We start from the raw sequence: 22,574 nt of genomic DNA on the forward strand, positions 1-22,574 counted from the left end.
GCCGTACACTACAAGCTCACTATTATTACTGAGCCGGCAGTCCCCGCAGCTCCGCACACACTGCCGCACACTACAAGCTCACTATTATTACTGAGCCGGCAGTCCCCGCAGCTCTGCACACACTGCCGCACACTACAAGCTCACTATTATTACTGAGCCGGCAGCACCGCACACACTGCCGTACACTACAAGCTCACTATTATTACTGAGCCGGCAGTCCCCGCAGCTCCGCCCACACTGCCGTACACTACAAGCTCACTATTATTACTGAGCCGGCAGTCCCCGCACACACTGCCGTACACTACAAGCTCACTATTATTACTGAGCCGGCAATCCCCGCAGCACCGCACACACTGCCGCACACTACAAGCTCACTATTATTACCGAGCCGGCAATCCCCGCAGCACCGCACACACTGCCGCACACTACAAACTCACTATTATTACTGAGCCGGCAGTCCCCGCAGCACCGCACACACTGCCGCACACTACAAGCTCACTATTATTACTGAGCCGGCAGTCCCCGCACACACTGCCGTACACTACAAGCTCACTATTATTACTGAGCCGGCAGTCCCCGCAGCTCCGCACACACTGCCGCACACTACAAGCTCACTATTATTACTGAGCCGGCAGCACCGCACACACTGCCGTACACTACAAGCTCACTATTATTACTGAGCCGGCAGTCCCCGCAGCTCCGCACACACTGCCGCACACTACAAGCTCACTATTATTACTGAGCCGGCAGCACCGCACACACTGCCGTACACTACAAGCTCACTATTATTACTGAGCCGGCAGCACCGCACACACTGCCGTACACTACAAGCTCACTATTATTACTGAGCCGGCAGCTCCGCACACACTGCCGCACACTACAAGCTCACTATTATTACTGAGCCAGCAGCTCCGCACACACTGCCGCACACTACAAGCTCACTATTATTACTGAGCCGGCAGTCCCCGCAGCACCGCACACACTGCCGTACACTACAAGCTCACTATTATTACTGAGCCGGCAGCACCGCACACACTGCCGTACACTACAAGCTCACTATTATTACTGAGCCGGCAGTCCCCGCAGCTCCGCACACACTGCCGCACACTACAAGCTCACTATTATTACTGAGCCGGCAGTCCCCGCAGCACCACACACACTGCCGCACACTACAAGCTCACTATTATTACTGAGCCGGCAATCCCCGCAGCACCGCACACACTGCCGCACACTACAAGCTCACTATTATTACTGAGCCGGCAATCCCCGCAGCTCCGCACACACTGCCGCACACTACAAGCTCACTATTATTACTGAGCCGGCAATCCCCGCACACTACAAGCTCACTATTATTACTGAGCCGGCAGTCCCCGCAGCTCCGCACACACTGCCGTACACTACAAGCTCACTATTATTACTGAGCCGGCAGTCCCCGCACACACTGCCGCACACTACAAGCTCACTATTATTACTGAGCCGGCAGTCCCCGCACACACTGCCGCACACTACAAGCTCACTATTATTACTGAGCCGGCTGTCCCCGCAGCTCCGCACACACTGCCGTACACTACAAGCTCACTATTATTACTGAGCCGGCAGTCACCGCAGCACCGCACACTACAAGCTCACTATTATTACTGAGCCGGCAGTCACCGCAGCACCGCACACTACAAGCTCACTATTATTACTGAGCCGGCAGTCCCCGCAGCTCCGCCCACACTGCCGTACACTACAAGCTCACTATTATTACTGAGCCGGCAGTCCCCGCACACACTGCCGTACACTACAAGCTCACTATTATTACTGAGCCGGCAATCCCCGCAGCACCGCACACACTGCCGCACACTACAAGCTCACTATTATTACCGAGCCGGCAATCCCCGCAGCACCGCACACACTGCCGCACACTACAAACTCACTATTATTACTGAGCCGGCAGTCCCCGCAGCACCGCACACACTGCCGCACACTACAAGCTCACTATTATTACTGAGCCGGCAGTCCCCGCACACACTGCCGTACACTACAAGCTCACTATTATTACTGAGCCGGCAGTCCCCGCAGCTCCGCACACACTGCCGCACACTACAAGCTCACTATTATTACTGAGCCGGCAGCACCGCACACACTGCCGTACACTACAAGCTCACTATTATTACTGAGCCGGCAGTCCCCGCAGCTCCGCACACACTGCCGCACACTACAAGCTCACTATTATTACTGAGCCGGCAGCACCGCACACACTGCCGTACACTACAAGCTCACTATTATTACTGAGCCGGCAGCACCGCACACACTGCCGTACACTACAAGCTCACTATTATTACTGAGCCGGCAGCTCCGCACACACTGCCGCACACTACAAGCTCACTATTATTACTGAGCCAGCAGCTCCGCACACACTGCCGCACACTACAAGCTCACTATTATTACTGAGCCGGCAGTCCCCGCAGCACCGCACACACTGCCGTACACTACAAGCTCACTATTATTACTGAGCCGGCAGCACCGCACACACTGCCGTACACTACAAGCTCACTATTATTACTGAGCCGGCAGTCCCCGCAGCTCCGCACACACTGCCGCACACTACAAGCTCACTATTATTACTGAGCCGGCAGTCCCCGCAGCACCACACACACTGCCGCACACTACAAGCTCACTATTATTACTGAGCCGGCAATCCCCGCAGCACCGCACACACTGCCGCACACTACAAGCTCACTATTATTACTGAGCCGGCAATCCCCGCAGCTCCGCACACACTGCCGCACACTACAAGCTCACTATTATTACTGAGCCGGCAATCCCCGCACACTACAAGCTCACTATTATTACTGAGCCGGCAGTCCCCGCAGCTCCGCACACACTGCCGTACACTACAAGCTCACTATTATTACTGAGCCGGCAGTCCCCGCACACACTGCCGCACACTACAAGCTCACTATTATTACTGAGCCGGCAGTCCCCGCACACACTGCCGCACACTACAAGCTCACTATTATTACTGAGCCGGCAGTCACCGCAGCACCGCACACTACAAGCTCACTATTATTACTGAGCCGGCAGTCACCGCAGCACCGCACACTACAAGCTCACTATTATTACTGAGCCGGCAGTCACCGCAGCACCGCACACTACAAGCTCACTATTATTACTGAGCCGGCAGTCACCGCAGCACCGCACACTACAAGCTCACTATTATTACTGAGCCGGCAGTCACCGCAGCACCGCACACTACAAGCTCACTATTATTACTGAGCCGGCAGTCCCCGCACACTACAAGCCACCAGCTCACTAACAGGCTGTCGCCGCGTGAAGTTATTTCCTCCGCCCACAAGTCCCGTAACTTTCCTGAACTGTTGGCAGGGGCGTCTCTCTAATGTCAGTTTTCTTGGTCTCACACAGCAACAGCCAATCAGGATTGAGAGTAAGAACACAGAGGCGGGGCGCACGCACGTCCATGGTAATGAGCGCCAGGAAGGTAAGCAGAGTTTCCAAGATGGCGTCTCCATCAGCAGCGCAGCCGGAGCCGAGTCTGTGCGAGTCCCCGGTCCCAGCTTCAATGTTCTCGCCTGAACCTGACGCGGAGGATTCGGATTGCAGTTACGACGGAGAGCCGCTGAGGAACGGAGAGTCTGACCTGGACCTGACCAGTAAAGTAAGCGCTGGAATGGACGAGGCTTGTATATGACAGCTGGGCCCCCTGTAAGTGCACGGACAAGTGGACGTGCCACTTACCAGACTGAGGGCGGGAATGTGAGGCCTCTGATACCGACTGTTAGTGTTGTTCTGCTGGTAGAATCATTCAGTGCTGCCATTAGACAGACTGTTACACAGAGAGAACCTGTGTCCTATACAAGTGCATGGCCCTAATGGTGCGAGCTGCACCACTGAGGGGCTCCACACGTCACCAGTGTCACTGGGGGGGCTCCACACGTCACCAGTGTCACTGAGGGGCTCCACACGTCACCAGTGTCACTGGGGGGGCTCCACACGTCGCCAGTGTCACTGAGGGGCTCCACGCGCCGCCAGTGTCACTGAGGGGCTCCACGCGCCGCCAGTGTCACTGAGGGGCTCCACGCGCCGCCAGTGTCACTGAGGGGCTCCACGCGCCGCCAGTGTCACTGAGGGGCTCCACGCGCCGCCAGTGTCACTGAGGGGCTCCACGCGCCGCCAGTGTCACTGAGGGGCTCCACGCGCCGCCAGTGTCACTCCTGACTGCATAGCTCACTAGTATTGATCCTGGCTGCACTAGTGGAGGTTATTTACCATTACAATAACCCCAGTTTTCTCATTGTCCTGTTTGTGTTAACGCCATGGTTATTTTTATACATAACCATTAGCCGTACCCAGAGATGATGTATGTGACACAGAAGTGTCTGGATGGAGCGTACAGTCCGGGTGGGGGGGGGGGGGGTGTGCCCATCGCGCACAGTTCGGTGGGGGGGTGCCAGTCGTGTACAGTCCGGGGAGTGTGTGTGCCGGTTGCGCACAGTCCGGGGGCGGGGCGGTGGCGTTTGCGCACAGTTGTGGGTGGGTGTGTGTGTGTCTGTGCCGGTTGCGCACAGTCTGGAGGGGGGTGTGCTGGTTGCGCACAGTCCGGGGGGGGAGGGGGTGTCTGTGCTGCTTGCGCACAGTCTGGAGGGGGGTGTGCTGGTTGCATGCAGTCTGGCGGGGGGGCGGTTGGTTGCGTACAGTCTGGGGGCTGTGTGTGTGTGCCGGTTGCATACAGTCCGGGGTGTGTGATGGTTGCATACAGTCTGGGGGTTGCCGGTTGCGTACAGTCCAGGGTGTTTGTGTGCCGGTTGCGCACAGTTGGGATGTGTGTGTGATTGTTGCGCGCAGTCTGTGGGGGTGTGCTGGTTGCGCGCACTCTGGGGGTGTGTGTGCCAGTTGTGTGCAGTCTGGCGGGGGGAGTTGGTTGCGTACCGGGGGCTGTGTGTGCCGGTTGCGTACAGTCGGGGTGTGTGTGTGATGGTTGCATACAGTCTGGGGGGTACCGATTGTGTACAGTCCGGGGTGTGTGACGCTTGCGTACCGTCTGGTGGGTTTGCTGCTTGCGTACAGTCGGGGTGTGTGGTGGTTGCATACAGTCTGGGGGTTGGCAGTTGCGCACAGTCGGGGGGGGGTGCCGCTTGCGCACAGTCGGGGGGTGTGTGTGTGATGGTTGCTTACAGTCGGGGTGTGTGATGGTTGCATACAGTCTTGGGGGTGCCAGTTGTGTACAGTCAGGGGGTGTGTGTGTGACGGTTGCGTACAGTCTGGTGGGGGGGTGCCGGTTGCGCACAGTCAGGGTGTGTGTGTGATGGCTGCATACAGTCCGTGTACGTTGGGTTTGTCGCCCGTTGTTTGTAGTTGTGACACTAGTTCCTGTAGTGGCCATATAATGAGCTGACTGTCACGATGCCGCTGCTGGATGCTATGAATGGGCTGCAGACACAGAACCTGCTCTCTGATTTGCATGGCGGTAGTTTCTCCTGGGCCGCGCTCATTTCCATTACCTCGCTCTGTTCTTCTATTATACATGAAGGCTTTACTCTGTTTTCTGTTCGTGACAGGACAATCTGGTATCATTTACAAGAGATAATAAGCTGATGAAACGCGCGGGTAACAGAATGAGAATTGTGGGTGGGGATGTGTCACATTCCTCTTTATAAAACTTTCTTCTATTTATAACCTGAATGTCATAAATGAAGCAACAGGCTGAAACTTTTACTGCCACTCTTTACATTCCCTGTTACCTCATTTGTGTTTTATTCAGTTTTCAAAATTAATCCTTGCCTTTCTGAGACCATTTTCATATATGGGCTTTCTTTCTTTGTATTTCTTCCTTTGAGCCAAAACTAATTTTTTTTGTTGTTTTTTTTTTTACATCGGCACAGCCATATGATGGCTTGTTTTTTTTTTTTGTTTGTTTTTTCTTTTTGCTAAGATCTCACATTTTTAATGTTGTCATTCACTTACAAATTTATTAATAAATTATGTTTATTTATTCTGTACAGACAATACAAAGTAACTCGTCCACATCACAGCCCTGTGGTAAACGGAGTCGGTGTCCATTTTGGTGGAGTGAGTGTAAAATGGACCTACTCTCAAAATATATAATTGGGTGCAGTAGTACAATGCAGGATGTGCTGTAAATGTTTCCATAATAATTTGGGAAAGTTATGAAATGTCCTATAAATGTCTGCTCTGTTCCTGATCTAAGGATCTCGGCTTTTAGTTGAGAAGAATCTGTGCTACAGTTTATGTACATGCTCCGTAGTGACCAGTGCGGTGGATGGAATTGGAAGTCGGGGAAATTGTGAGTTGGCTTACCGAGTCCGCAGCACTGGTTCAACAGTTGCAGGAGAAGTGAGGACCCTGCTCGCAAGCTTACAATCTATAAAGAAATAAGAGGTACGCCATAGCTAGAACGTGCTTGTCATGTATGGTCCAGCCATCATTATAAGGGTAAGTTCACACAAGGCATTTCTGCTGCGTTTTTTTTTTTTTTCCAGCAAAACCTAATCTTCTTGGCAGGAAAGAAGCTGCGTCAAAAACACAGGTTTAGGCTACTTTCACACTAGCGTTAACTGCAATCCGTCACAATGCGTTGTTTTGCAGAAAAAACGCATCCTGCAAAAGTGCTTGCAGGATGCGTTTTTTCCCCATAGACTTGTATTGACGACGCATTGCGACGGATTGCCACACATCGCATCCGTCGTGCGACGGATGTGTCGTGCTTTGGCGGACCGTCGAGAGCAAAAAACGCTACATGTAACGTTTTTTGCTGCCAACGGACCGCTTTTTCCGACCGCGCATGCGCGGCCGGAACTCCTCCCCCACCTCCCCGCACCTCACAATGGGGCAGCGGATGCGATGAAAATCTGCATCCGCTGCACCTGTTGTGCGGTGCAAACAACGCTAGCGTCGGTAACCTCGGCCCGACGCTAGTGTGAAAGTAGCCTTAGGTGTTTTTTGGTGTTTTTTTTTTTTTCTTTGTCCATGCTAATGTCCTTGGATTTTCAGCAGCAAAAACGCAGCAAATAATGATACCTGCGTTTTTTCAACACCCATTCAAGTCAATGGGTAAAACGCTGAAAGAAGTGACATGCCCCGTCCAAAAAACGCAGTAAAAAGCACAAAATACTGATCACACAAAAAACCAATGTGTGTGCATGAGATTTCTGAAATATCACAGGCTTTGCTGGTACTGTAAAAAGCAGCTGAAAATTAGCATAAAAAAAGCAACAACAAAAAAAAAGCCTAGTGTGAACTTACCCTAATAGGGCAATTCAAATAAGCTGCATGATCCGGTCATCAGACAGGATCTGAGTATTTGGCACCTGGAGGATGTGGAGAGAGAGAGAGGAGTGTGAGGGACCAGATTCAGAGGAAAAGTACGAAATGGTGACATGAACATGGGAGAGTTGGGTTAGGCTGGTCACACACCTGAGATTGGCTGGTCTGCGTGTGGCTGCGCACATCCTCTTTTAAGCTCCCCCTACGCTAAAGATAGGTACGCAGGACGCATGCAAAAGTAGGCGGGGCTTAAAGGACGTACGCATCCCTCTGCAAAGCCCCCTAACGCGAACTTAGCCTTAAGGAGGTTATTGTTCCCCGTGGGAAGTATATATCCAGAGTAAATAATTGTAGCTGCCTCCTCTGATCAATGGGTTTTGACTATTTCAATCCTATGTTTGGCTAGCAGGTGTGCTCCCAACCAAGAATGCATCATTGCAATCTCCATAGTGAAACCTCCACAGTCGAATGGTTTGTGCTGAGGAGCTTAGTGACTCATTGTGGTGATGGAGTCTCTCCAAGCAAATGTGTGTGCGTAGAGCTGGCCGATTCAACATTTCATTACCAGAACTTGGCACTAAACTGCTAGCAACAGTAGCTCTGCCATGGAGCAGTAGACTTCTCATACATCTTTGCAGAGTGACAACCTCAGTAGCCAGGGGCATATTGGATATTTCACGGCTATTAATGGCCATATCTCAGCCTCGCTTGTAGCACAGAAGCTCTGATTCTCTGTTTAAATATCCCAGAATTGCTGCTGTAGCGTGCCAGATTACAGGGGTCAGAGTTTGGGCTGCAGATGTTTGTCATTTCACGTTTTTTTTTTTTTTTCTTTTTTCCTCTTGCCGAATCGGCTTACGAGAAAAAAATGCATAGTATTGGGTTGTGCGTTATGCAATAAATCTTCATAGCACTCGGCTGTGTTACATGCTCATGTGAGTGAGCCCTAAAGCTGGGAATCTTGGTCTTGGGGCTCGTACCATCACCATGCAAAAAAAAAAAAAAAAACACTCTGATTTCAGTCCTGAAAAGTGGGACGAGTGTCAAGCAAGTGTCATGCGATTTTTCACGCCAGTACAATCCAATTTTAACACTTAGCATCCGATTTATATCTGATTTTACATGCGAATGTGATTCGATTGCAGTGCAATTTCAACATGAGCTTTTACCTAGAGCAATTCTGTCATTTACACGCAGTTAATATTAATAAATTTCTTTTGGGAAAATAAGAGTGGGATCCCCCATGTCCTTTGAAAAGTCGGCAATAAAATCACAGCATTTTTCCTGAAAAAAATGGCTTGGGATCACCTGATGTTTTATTAACCAACAGAGGAAAAGTGGACAGCTGGGGCAGATGTTTATAGCTTGGAAAGGGGGTAATACCCATGGTGCTTCCCAGGCTCACAGCTCTATACTTGGCCCTTCCTGGTTATTAAAATGAGGCGGGGGAAAAAACGTAGGGTCTCCCTATAATTAACCCCTTCATGACCTTGGGATTTTCCGTTTTTCCGTGTTTGTTTTTCACTCCCCTCCTTCCCAGAGCCATAACTTTTTTATTTTTCCGTCAATTTGGCCATGTGAGGGCTTATGTTTTGCAGGACAAGTTGTACTTTTGAACGACATCATTGGTTTTAGCATATCGTGTACTAGAAAACGGGAAAAAAATTCCAAGTGCAGTGAAATTGCAAAAAAAAGTGCAGTCCCACACTTCTCCAGGTCATTACGAGTTCATAGACACCAAACATGTCTAGGTTCTCTTTTATCTAAGTGGTGGAAAAAAAATTCCAAACTTTGCTAAGAAAAAAAAAAAATGGCGCCATTTTCCGATACTCGTAGCGTCTCCATTTTTCATGATCTGGGCTCAGTTGAGGGCTTATTTTTTTGTGTGCCGAGCTAGCATTTTTATTGATACCATCTTGGTGCAAATACGTTCTTTTTATCGCCCGTTATTGCATTTTAATGCAATGTCGCAGTGACCAAAAAAACGTAATTCTGGCATTTCAAAATTTTTTTCTCGCTACTCCGTTTAGCGATCAGGTTAATCATTTTTTTTTATTAATAGATCGGGCAATTCTGAACGTGGCGATACCAAATATGTGTAGGTTTGACTTTATTTATTTTTTTATTGATTTATTTTGGATGGGGCGAAAGGAGGGTGATTTAAAAAAATAAATATATATATATTTTGTTCAAAAAATATATATTAAGTATATAAAATATTATATTGTTTTAATAAATATTATATATATATATATATATATATATATATATATATATATATATATATATATATATATATATATATATATATATATATAATAATTTTTTTTTTTTTTTAAACTCTTGCCATGGTTCAATAGCCTCCATGGGAGGCTAGAAGCTGGCACAACTCGATCGCCTCTGCTACATAGCAGCGATCAGATGTAACAAGATGTAACAGAATTAAAATAATAAACAACCATATTTATCACCTGCCTGCTGAGAAGACAATGATCCATTTGTCTTGTGATGCGTCTAGCTCTGCTACAACTAGATGGCAGGCTGCATTGTTGCATGATGCTTGCTCAGCGCCTCCTAGTGGACTCCTTCTAACCTCGCTGACGTCACTCGAGCGTGAGAAAGTTCACATGCTCGCGGTGCTGTCAGAAATGTCCTGCAATTTCACAGCCATTGAACTCTGTTCAACTCACTGTCAGCGCGAGTGCTGTGGGAAAAGTTACAACTGCGTTGACATGAGTGGGTTGAACTGAGTTCATTTGCTCTGAACTTCCAGGACCTCTTTCACTCTCACGGTGAGGTGAAAGGAGTTCACCGCGAGGCACTGAGCTAAGCAAACGCGTATAACTCGGTGTCTCTGCTTGATGGCAGGCTGTATAGTCGCATTATGCAACAATGCAGCCTGCCATCTAGATATAAGACAATAAACATGGAAGAACGCAGCATGAGAAGCACCAGGTGGTTTGATTGGGATGTTGCAATGGAAGGTGGGGGGGGGGGATTAGCCTCTCACCTGGAAGGGTTGTGCACACCTGCACAACTCCGGTAGCAGACCTCTCCGTGCAATCCTGCTCTGAGACTGCTCCTATGCTGTGCTCCTGGTCTGGTCACGTGGGCCCAAGATCCAGTCACGTGGTGCAACTTCACAGGATGTGACTTCACTTCAGGTCCTGTTGCCTGGAGATGAGCTCTATGGCCCCAAGCTGCTCCAGCCACAATCCCTCAAGGTGAATGTAAACTTCTTTTTGGAAAAAAAAGTGGTCAATTTAAGGAGCGCTATGGCTATAGAGCACACTGCAATAGATTAGTGGTAAACAAACCTTTTATTGAACCACTACGTGTTTCGGCAGCGGACTGCTACTTTCTTCAGATGGATTTTTTTATTGCAGTGTGCCATCTAGATATGGCAGAGCTAGACATGTCTCAGGATAACTGGATTATTATCTTCTCAGCAGATAGGTGAGGAATATAGTTGTTTATTTTAATTGTTACAGGGGACATTGGCTTCAGTGGACTGGGCGATGACGTGTGGTTTAATTTAGATTAATTAAAGGAGTCTATGTCATTCTTTCAATTAAATGATTTTATTCTGGGTGTGGGTTTTATACATTGACACTAGGGTTAGTAATGGGGATGTCTCATCGACACCTCTCCATTACTAACCTCTGGGCTTGTCACCTTCCAGGGCTATAAACATCTGCCCCCAGCGGTCCGCCTTTCCATCTGCTGGCTAATAAAATGTTGGGGATCCCATGTCGTTGTTTTTTTTTTTGTTTTGTTTTGTTTTGTTTTTTTTTAGTCCGATTTTGTAGCTGAGAAAAAACTTGCAGAAGAGCAGGGATTCGTAGCTTGACATTGGTCCCAGTGCAATCCGATTTTCCCTCCCGCCCCCCCCCCCCCTTGCAGAGGAGTATGATCCCTAAGTCTGGGTTCATATGTGTGTATTCAAAAAACATTTCTGCTTTTGTACAGAAAAACATAACTTTTTTTTATCTGTATTGAATTCGGTATGTCCGTTTTTCATATCTATATTGCCTAGTCATGTCGTTTTTTTTATGTCCGTGTACCTTGTGTCTGTACGGCACACAGTTTTTACATAACCAAATTACGGTAATAAATCGTCACATTCAGTTTCTGTTGTTAATTGTAATGATCCATGAAAAATGCATGATGTACGGATGGTAACTCATGTGATCTTTATTTTTTTTTGCTCATCTTTTAATGGGTGAGTCTGATCCAGAATATGGATCAAAGTAATGCAAGTTGCAATAAATAGTTTTTTACGTTTGTGAACTAGCGCTTTGATTAATTTTCATAAATGTTTGTAAATTTAAATACACCCCCGTCACCACCAACAGTCCTTTATTAGTGTGGGAGTTGCCAAAATTGCGGTTTCATGATCATTTCACTAAATTGAATAAAAATTGTCTCATGAGCACCAAGATGATGCCCATTAAAACTTCAGCTCGTCACCCCCAAAACAAGTCCTCCTACAGCTACATCAACGAGAAAATAAAAAGGCTACAGCTCTTGCCTTATGGCAACACAGAAAAACATATTTTTTGTAAAAATAGAAAAAATTGTGTACATACAGTTGCTTCTCACAAAATTAGAATATCATCAAAAAGTTAATTTATTTCAGCTCTTCAATACAAAAAGTGAATCTCATATAGAGTCATTACAAACAGTGATCTGTTTCAAGTGTTTATTTCTGTTAATTTCTGTTAACGTTGATTATAGCTTACAGCCAATGAAAACCCGAAAGTCATTATCTCAGTAAATTAGAATACTTTATAACACCAGCTTTAAAAATTATTTTGAAATCCGAAATATTGGTCTGCTGAAATGTATGTTCAGTAAATGCACTCAATACTTGGTCAGGGCTCATTTGACATCAATTACTGCATCAGTGCGGCGTGGCATGGAGGTGATCAGCCTGTGGCGCTGCTGAGGTGTTATGGAAGCCCATGTTGCTTTGATGGCAGCCTTCAGCTTGTCTGCACTGTTGGGTCTGGTGTCTCATCTTTCTCTTGACAATACCCCATAGATTATCTATGGTGTTAAGGTCAGGCGAGTTTCTTGGCCAATCAATCACAGTGATACTTTTGTTTGTAAACCAGGTATTGGTAATTTTGGCAGTGTGGACAGGTGCCAAGTCCTGCTTGAGAATGAAATTTCCATCTCCAAAAAGCTTGTCGGCAGAAGGAAGCATGAAGTGCTCTAAAATTTCCTGGTAGACTTTGATCTTGATAAAACACAGTGGACCTACTCCAGGAGATGACATAGCTCCCCAAACCATCACTGATTTGTTGAAACTTCACACTAGACCTCAAGCAGTTGGATTGTGGCCTCTCCACTCTTCTTCCAGACTCTGGGACCTTGGTTTCCAAATGAAATGCAAAATTTACTTTCATCTGAAAACACCTTGGACCACTGAGCAACAGTCTGGTTCTTTTTTTTTTATTTTTTATTATTATTATTTTTTTATCATTGGTGCAGGTGAGACACTTCTGGCTTTGTCTATTGGTCATGAGTGGCTTGACACAAGGAATGCGACACTTGTAGCCCATGTCCTGGATACGTCTGTGTGTGGTGGCTCTTGAAGCAGTCACTCCAGCAGCAGTCCCCGCCTTGTGAATCTCCCCAAAAGTGTTGAATGGCCTTTTCTTAACAATCCTTTCAAGGCTGCTTTTATCCCGGTGGCTTGTGCACCTTTTTCTATTACACTTTTTCCTTCCACTCAACTGTCCATTAAAATATGCTTGGATACAGCACTCTGTGAACAGCCAGCTTCTTTAGCAATGACCTTTTGTGGCTTACCGTCCTTGTGGAGTGTGTCAGTGACTGCTTGCCTTCTGGACATTTGTCAAGTCAGCAGTCTTCCCCATGATTGTGGAGCCTACTGAAACAGACTAAGGGACCTTTTTAAACGCTTAGGAAGCCTTTGTAGGTGTGTTTTTTTTTTTGTTGTTTTTTTTTTAATTATTCTACTTTACTGAGATAGGTTTTCATTGGCTGTAAGCCATAATCATCAGCATTATCAGAAATACACTTGAAATAGATCACTCTGTAATGCCGCTATGATGAGATTCACTTTTTGTATTGAAGAACTGAAATTAACTTTTTGATGATATTCTAATTTAGTGAGAAGTGTGTGTGTAAAATATATATATATATCTATCTATCTATCTATCTATCTATCTATCTATCTATCTATCTATCTATCTATCTATCTATCTATCTATAGTACAGACCAAAGGTTTGGACACACCTTCTCATTTAAAGATTTTTCTGTATTTTCATGACTATGAAAATTGTAAATTCACACTGAAGACATCAAAACTATGAATTAACACATGTGGAATTATATACTTAACAAAAAAGTGTGAAACAACTGAAAATATGTCTTATGTTCTAGGTTCTTCAAAGTAGCCACCTTTTACTTTGATGACTGCTTTGCACACTCTTGGCATTCTCTTGATGAGCTTCAAGAGGTAGTCACCAGAAATGGTCTTCCAACAATCTTGAAGGAGTTCCCAGAGATGCTTAGCACTTGTTGGCCCTTTTGCCATCACTCTGCGGTCCAGCTCACCCCAAGCCATCTCGATTGGGTTCAGGTCTGGTGACTGTGGAGGCCAAGTCATCTTGCGTAGCACCCCATCACTCTACTTCTTGGTCAAATAGCCCTTACACAGCCTGGAGGTGTGTTTTGGGGTCATTGTCCTGTTGAAAAATAAATGATGGTCCAACTAAACGCAAACCGGATGGAATAGCATGCCTCTGCAAGATGCTGTGGTAGCCATGCTGGTTCAGTATGCCTTCAATTTTGAATAAATCCCCAACAGTGTTACCAGCAAAGCACCCCCACACCTCCTCCATGCTTCATGGTGGGAACCAGGCATGTAGTCCATCTGTTCACCTTTTCTGTGTCACACATAGACACGGTGGTTGGAACCAAAGATCTCAAATTTGGACTCATCAGACCAAAGCACAGATTTCCACTGGTCTAATGTCCATTCCTTGTGTTCTTTGGCCCAAACAAGTCTCTTCTGCTTGTTGCCTGTCCATAGCAGTGGTTTCCTAGCAGCTATTTTACAATGAAGGCCTGCTGCACAAAGTCTTCTCTTAACAGTTGTTGTAGAGATGTGTCTGCTGCTAGAACTCTGTGTAGCATTGACCTGGTGTCTAATCTGAGCTGCTGTTAACCTGCGATTTCTGAGGCTGGTGACTCGGATAAACTTATCCTCAGAAGCAGAGGTGACTCTTGGTCTTCCTTTCCTGGGGCGCTCCTCATGTGAGCCAATTTTTGTAGCGCTTGATGGTTTTTGCAACTGCACTTGGGGACACTTTCAAAGTTTTCCCAATTTTTCAGACTGACTGACCTTCATTTCTTAAAGTAATGATGGCCACTCGTTTTTCTTTACTTAGCTGCTTTTTTATTGCCTTGATACAAATTCTAACAGTCTATTCAGTAGAACTATCAGCTGTGTATCCACCAGACTTCTGCTCAACACAACTGATGGTCCCAACCCCATTTATAAGATAAGAAATCCCACTTATTAGCCCCTTAATCCCATTGGACGAACTATCCCGTCAAGGTGACCTGGGACTTAATTCCCAATGACGGGATAGTACGTCCAGCGCGATCAGCCGCGCTCACGGGGGGAGCGCTGTGGGTGTCAGCTGACTAACGCAGCTGACATCCGACACTATGTGCCAGGAGCAGTCACGGACCGCCCTCGGCTCATTAACCCCCGGCACACTGCGATCAAACATGATTGCAGTGTTTCGGCGGTATAGGGAAGCATCGCGCAAGGAGGGGGCTCCCTGCGGGCTTCCCTGAGACCCTCGGAGCAACGCGATGTGATGGCGTTGCTCCGAGGGTCTCCTACCTTCCTCTCCCTGCAGGCCCCGGATCCAAAATGGCCATGGGGCTGCATCCGTGTCCTGCAGGGAGGTGGCTTACCAGCGCCTGCTCAGAGCAGGTGCCGGGAAGCCTCCCTGCTGTGCATGTCAGATCGCTGATCTGACACAGTGCACAGCAAAGTGTCAGATCAGCGATCTGTCACTTTACTGTGATTGCCCCAGTAACTCCTACTGGTTCTCCTTTGTGCCGCCCGTGTGCCCACTGGGTACCACACGCACCGTGCCGGAGACAGCGCTAAAGTTTAGTGCTGTCCCCAGCATCGTGCTGAAGCCGCGATTCATATCTTCCCTGCAGCAGCGTTTGCTGTCGAGAAGATATGAATAATAGTGTGTAAAATCCAGATCCAGGTCCCCAACCCCCCGGTCCGCAAAAAATCAATGACATCTGCACAGATGCATTGATTTTAATGCGTCTACGTGTGTCAGTGGCTCCGGTACGTGAGGAAACTGTCACCTCACGTACCGGAGCCACTGACGTGTGAAACTGGCCTTAAATGATAGTGTGTTTTCCTGGATGAGTTGGTGTTTTGGTAGGCCGGCGATTCCTGGGAAGCATCACTGTGCTTCTGAGCCTTCATTTGTAAATACTGGTTCTAGCTGTGGTTTGCAGTAGTCCTTCAGCAATAGCTTTGCGACCCTTCCTAGACTCATACAGAAACCAGTCATTGCAATGTATAGAAACCTTAGAATGTAGCATCATCTGCTGTCTTTTTTCACAACTTCTTCATATGCTGGAAAGGTCTTGTTTAACCCCTTATCTGCTGATAAGAAGGCCTCTTTCTACAGTTGGGGAAAGCTGTAATCTGTTTATTGCCGTGTTGAAAGGAACATGAACTCTTTATCAAGCCCTCTCAACCACCACAATGTACAGTTGTGCTCCAAAGTTTACATACACCCAGCAGAATTTTTGCTTTTTTGGGTCTTTAAACAATAACACCAAAACGTTTTCTCCACTCATGGTTAGTGGTTAAGTAAAGCCATTTATTGTCAAACTACTGTTTTCTCTCTTTAAATCATAATGACAACCCAAAACCATCCAAATGACCCTGATCAAAAGTTCATATACCCTGGTGATTTTGGCCTGATAACATGCACAGAAGTTGACACACATGGGTTTGCATGGTTACTAAAGGTAACATCCTCCCCTGTGACCTATTTGCTTGTAATCAGTGTGTGTGCATAAAAGCTGAGGGAGTTTCTGGGATCCGGACAGACTCTTGCATCTTTCATCCAGCCACTGACATTTCTGGATTGTGAGTCATGAGGAAAGCAAAGGAATTGTCAACGGATCTATGGGAAAAGGTAGTTGAACTGTATAAAACAGGAAAGGGATACAAAAAGATATCCAAGGAATTTTATAATGCCAGTCAGCAGCGTTCAAACTGTGATTAGTAAATGGAAAATCAGGGGCTCTGTAAAAACAAAATCACGGTCAGGTAGACTAACAACAATGTTGTCCACGACTGCCAGGAAAATTTGTTCGGGATGCAAAGAAAACCCCCCAAATAACATCAGATGAAATACAGGACTCTCTGAAAACTAGTGGTGTGGCTGTTTCAAGATGCACAGTAAGGAGGCACTTGAAGAAAAATGGGCTGCATTTTCAAGTCGCCAGAAGAAACCATTACTGCGCAAATGCCACTAAGTATCTCGCCTACAATGCGCAAAACAGCACAGTAACAAGCCTCAAAACTTCTAGAACAACGTAATTTGGAGTGATGAGACCAAAATTAAACTTTTTGGCCACAACCATAAACTTACATTCAACATGGCCTATGATGAAAGGAACACCATTCCTACTGTAAAGCACAGAGGTGGATCTCTGATATTTTGGGGATGTGTGAGCTACAAAGGCATAGGAAACTTGGTCAAAGTTGAAGGAAAGATGAATGTAGCACGTTATCAGCAAATACTGGAGGCGAATTGGCACTCCTCCTCCCTGAAGCTGTGCATGGGACGTACTTAGACGTTCCAACATGACAATGATGCAAAACACAAGGCCAAGTTCACCTGTCATTGGCTACAGCAAAACAAAGTGAAGGTTCTGGAGTGGCCATCTCAGTCTCCTGACCTCAATATCATTGAGCCATTCTGTGGAGATCTCAAACACACAATTCATGCTAGACAGCGCAGGAATTTAAAGGAACTGCAGGCTTTTTGCTGAGAAGAGTGGGCAGCTTTACCATCTGAGAAAATAATGAACCTCATCCACAACTACCACAGAAGACTTCAACCTGTCATTGATGTTAGAGGGGGCAAAACATGGTATTAAGAAATGGGGTATGTGAACTTTTAAACAGGGTCATTTGGATGTTTTTGGTTGTCATTATGATTTTAAAAAGGGAAATCACAGTAGTTTGACAATAAATGGCTTCACCTAACTACTAACCATGAGTGGAGAAAATGTTATGGTGTTATCGGTCATATTCTCTGAAAAAAGGCAAATAAAACAAAATTCTGCCAGGGTATGTAAACTTTTGAGCACAACTGTATTTATTGTTACCATTATACCCTTACAAACATGCCCATTTTGACATTTTCATATGACGAAAATCAGTCTTATAACTGCAGTGACGATATGCTAATTAGTGGGTGCGTTGTGTTCCCCTGGACTAATTGTCCTACTAGTCATGTTAATACGCCCTTGTGGGCTTGACTGACGTGACTTCCCAGAGTGGTATCATCACTGGCCCTTTGAAAATCTCTGCCTCACTGGCAATGTGCAGTAAGGCGGATGTACACTCCACTTGACCAGTGCACTGCGCATGCCCAGGTAGGCAGCGGTGACATAGGGCACAGCCAGCCAAGATATTTGCAGTACCAGTGGTAAAGTGCCTACATCAGTGCTGCCTCCCTGGGCATGCACATTGCATCGATGAAGCCAGGGGATGCTTGACTAGTAAGTTTTTGGTCACCCCATAAATATTTACAGCAGCTGGGTTGTGTAGGTTTGGGGTTGTTTTTTTTTTTTTTATACTAAAGGGATCCAGATCCATAGTTACATGAAAAGAAAAATGTCTGCAGCCAAACTTTTGTGATTATTGCAGCTTATGCCTCCTCCAAATGTCCCCATGTTACATATTCAGTCTTCAATTTCTGGACAGGCTGCGGAGTTGATATTGACTTTTACGATTACTACCGGAGAGGGTATTTGTATATTAAAATTTCCAGAGGTGCTCACTTTAAAGGCTAAGGCCTCTTTCACACTTAAGTCTTTTGCTGTCTGTCGCAATGCGTCGTTTTTTTGCAAAACAACGCATCCTGCAAAGTTGCCCGCAGGATGCGTTTTTTGTCCATAGACTTGTATTGCCGACAGATGGCCATATGTCGTGTTCGTCGTGTACTGGATGTGTCGTGTTTTGGCGGACCGTCGTATCGAAAAAACGTTTAAGGGAATGTTTTTTCGTACGTCTGATCCTGCAATTCCTACCGTGCATGCGCGGCCAGAACTCCGCCCACTCCTCCCCGGGACTTTAGAATGGGCAGCGGATGCGTTGAAAAACTGCATGCGCTGCCCACTTTGTACCGAATTTTCGCAACGTCAGTCGGTACGTTGCGCCGACGCTTTGTGATGGCCCCGTACCGACGGAAGTGTGAAAGAAGCCTAAGATTCCTCTTTGCAGGATCGGTCAAATATATATATATTAATATAATATGGGCATGCAGGTCATGGGAAGCTAAAATGATAGCTTGATATCTGTGATCTGATGTTTTATCCTAGAGAAATCTGCATTTTTCTTATACAGTTTTGGGCAAACGTGTTGGCACCCTTGAAATTGTTCCAGAAAATTATGGCATTTACACATGTTTATTTCCTTTTGTGTGTATTGGAATTAACAAAAAAAACAGAGGGGGGAAGGCAAATTTGATATTTTAGACAAAACCCCCAAAATGGGCCAGACAAAATTGTTGGTTAACAAATAGTTTCTGTAGTGTAGGAGTGGAGCCTCGTTCTAACGCTTTAAAAAAATAAATAAAAAAAATAATAAAAAGTGTTGCCGAACTTTGATAGATCTGATAAGTGCTGTTCCAGTTGCCTTTTCCTGAAGCTGGAATAGACTGATGTGGGCAGTGCTCACCTGTTTATAGTGAATGGTAAACCGTGGGAACAAGGAGTAATAAAGAAGCCGGTGTTACTGCTGTCATTTACCTGGACAAATACTACAGATGTTTACTCTCCATCTACAGGGGTTTTATTAGCGTGGAGCACATAGGAGAAAGTGTTGGTCTTGCAGTTTGCTAAAGGCTTATTTCATGACTGAATGTTTGCGTCAGGCTAGGATGATCATGTAAATAAGTGTCTTGTCTATCCTTAGTAGACTCAAACAAGTGTATGATGAAAAGTACCGTAATTGAACATGCATATCACAGTTACGTATATTTGCTGTACATTTTATCTGTATAGTTGGATGATGGGGCCCATTGTCACGCTATTACACATGGCAGTGTATTCACATGATGGTTCCCTATTTGTTACACAACCCTCCAATGTTTTTGTTTATTTGTACTATAGACATTTAAAAAAGTTGTTCAGTACTTGGATAACTTCTTGTCATACCCGACGCTTGGCCCCCATAAAATAATAAAGCCTATCCTCACCTCCCATGCTGGCGCCGTTCTGTGGTGCCTGCACTCGGACTCCCGGGGCCCTCGTGCTGTTGACAACGGACCCTGGCGCCCAATCAGCACTGGTGTCATTGTCCCTGCCTCGTTAAATTGAGCATGAAGAGGAAGTGAAGAGGAAATCCATGCTGCAGCTGATCTCTCATGTTCAGTTTGTCTGAAGGGGGAGACAGTGATGCTGGCGTAACGTGTCACAACAACCACACAAGAGCCTCAGGGTGGGTGAGCAAGTGCCGACACCGCGGGAACGGCGCAAGCACGAGAGGAGAGTATAAGCGTTTTTTTATTTTATGGGAGCCAAACCTTTTCATCAAGAAGGGGTTATCCTAGTAGAAGACAACCCCTTTAAAGCACAAGTTTAGTTGTTTGTTGTTTTTTTTTTTTTTTTTTTTTTAAATTTCAGCACTGGCGTAGGGCCACAAACATTACTTCCCTTGACCGAAGCACTATACTTACCATTTCCAGCCCTCATTTTTAGCTGTTCCCTTCACCACTATCTTGTGACCACAACTTCTAAGTGGCTGGAAGTCAGAGGAAACTGTCACAAATTCTCAATGTAAGTCTACAAGCGACTGTCATAGATTTGCATTGAGTTGTGACTTCTGGATCGCCCAACAAATATTGGAGCTATCTGGCAGGTCACAAACTGCAGAAGACAACCAGAGCGTCACCAATAACAGAAGATGATGGCGGCTGGTAAGTATATTACTAGGGGCAGGGAACTTGAAATTAATAACACCACTCCAGCAGTAAAAAGAAAAGATTAATAATAATAAAAAAAATAAAATAAAAAAAAAAGCTTTAAGAGTTGTCTAGACACAGGATATTAATGACCTATCAACATTTTCAATGGAAGCCCAACACCTGGCATTTATCAGCTGCTATTTGCCCTGGTGGATGACAAATGTTTCCATGAATGGAGCTACACAGCGCAGCTCTTTTCCGTGTGTAGCAGCCGCTGCCAGGTACTCTATTGCAGGTTTGTTTTTTTTGTAGGAGCAGTTATGCAGCAGCCACTACAAATGTATCAAGCTGCTCCTTGCAGCTTTGTATAAAATATATGCAGCGGCCACTAAATGTAAGCAAACGGGTGATCGATTTGCTGATCACAAGTTCCATCTTCTGTAACTTCTTTTAACCACTTTGAATTTTGAAAAGCCGTGAAGCTGCTAAAAGAGTGGACCTGATGCTTCTGAAAAGTGGACTCACAAACAACAAAAAAAGACACTCTTGAGGAAAGTCATGTTTTCTTGAAGCACCTTCTTCAAAAAATGATGCTGGTGTGGCTGCAACTGAATCTCATGCACGTGCTGCATAATCCACAGCCTGAATTCACAGGAGCTGCAGGTTTGAGATCCACGTAGTTCATGTTTTATGCTGCGGACGTCTGTGCATGTTTCACCCTATGCCAGGGGTGTCAAACTGCATTCCTCGAGGGCTGCAAACAGGTCATGTTTTCAGGATTTCCTTGTACTGCACAGGTGATAATTTAATCACCTACACAAATAATGAGTTGGTGATTAAATTATCACCTGTGCAGTACAAGGAAGTCCTGAAAACATGACCTGTTTGCAGCCCTCGAGGAATGCAGTTTGACACCCCTGCCCTATGCTATATGCGCATGGTGAAATGTGCTTCTCTGCAACCTTTTTTGCAATGATATCCACATCAGTAAAGGTCTGCTGGCTTCACGTTCCATGGGAACATAGCCCAAGAATGTATTCACACAACTTTTTCCTGGTATTTTATGGGCAGATCTGCTTTTCAAAATGTTGGGAAGAGGGCAAAAAAAAAATAAAAAATCAACCATCCTATTCATTTCTATGAAAAAACTAAAACTCTTAAATTCTTGAAGTTTCAAAAACCCCTGGTAGGAAAAAAAAAAAGTGGATGTCGCTCTACAAAAACTCTTGAAAACCTCTGAAACTGCTTCAGGAAAAAAAAAACTCCCCAATTTCATGGGCATACAGCTTCGTAGATGGTGGAGCAGCCGCAAGTTTTCCCAGGCAGAACCACTTTTTTCTGCCGCTGGGTCCAATACATTAATGTATACTGTGAAGTTTATAGGGCATGTCGCTTCTTTTAACCACTTCAGGGTTTAGAAATTATGAAGTGGTTAAAATAAGTAACAGAGGATGGAACATGGTTTTCACTCCTGTGCTTTATCATCATTGTATGGGCCTGAATCCACCTGGGGTAGAAAAAAAGTCTTGTGCACACATACCCAAAGAGAGTGTTACCTGTAGAAGTCTCCACTAGAAATCTCATGGTTTCTGACCTGAAAAAAACCTAATGTGAAGATGCCAAAAATGGTCTTTGCACTCTGTCTTTTCCATGTGGGTCTGCTCGGAAACCCACCTGAAAGAGCTTAGTGGTTCTTTCGTCCAAAGTGATAAGTTTGCAGTCATGTTACTCGATCTGTGATGATTCTCACACATTCATGTGACCTCAGGCATGCGATATGCAGACCCCCGGATTTAATCCAACTAGACTTGTTCATGGCCTCACACTTTCTTTGAGTGATGCTGCTCCCATATAGCGGGTTTGTGGCCATATATCTGCATATTGCATACTCTCAGTCATATGACTGCCATTCCTGGCGCTGACACCGGACAATCCTCAGTGCATGTGATGTGAGCCTTCACAGGTCTGTTGTCATTTTAAACCTGACAACCCCTTTAACCCTTTAAGCCCCAAGGGTGGTTTTCATGTTAATGACCGGGCCAATTTTTACAATTCTG

General features: G+C 45.8%; 1 protein-coding gene across 1 annotated transcript in view; it reads left to right on the plus strand.

The window, feature by feature from the left end:
- Positions 1-3,477: 3,477 nt before the first annotated feature.
- GTPBP1 (GTP binding protein 1) overlaps positions 3,478-22,574 on the plus strand; it is a 58,646-nt gene continuing 39,549 nt past the window's right edge. Inside the window, exon 1 of the mRNA XM_069737025.1 lies at positions 3,478-3,661. Within this exon, the coding sequence (XP_069593126.1) occupies positions 3,503-3,661 (159 nt within the window). The 5' untranslated portion in view covers positions 3,478-3,502. The remainder of the gene's footprint in view (positions 3,662-22,574) is intronic.

Source organism: Ranitomeya imitator, chromosome 8, assembly GCF_032444005.1.
Source record: "Ranitomeya imitator isolate aRanImi1 chromosome 8, aRanImi1.pri, whole genome shotgun sequence".
Taxonomy (NCBI): domain Eukaryota; kingdom Metazoa; phylum Chordata; class Amphibia; order Anura; family Dendrobatidae; genus Ranitomeya; species Ranitomeya imitator.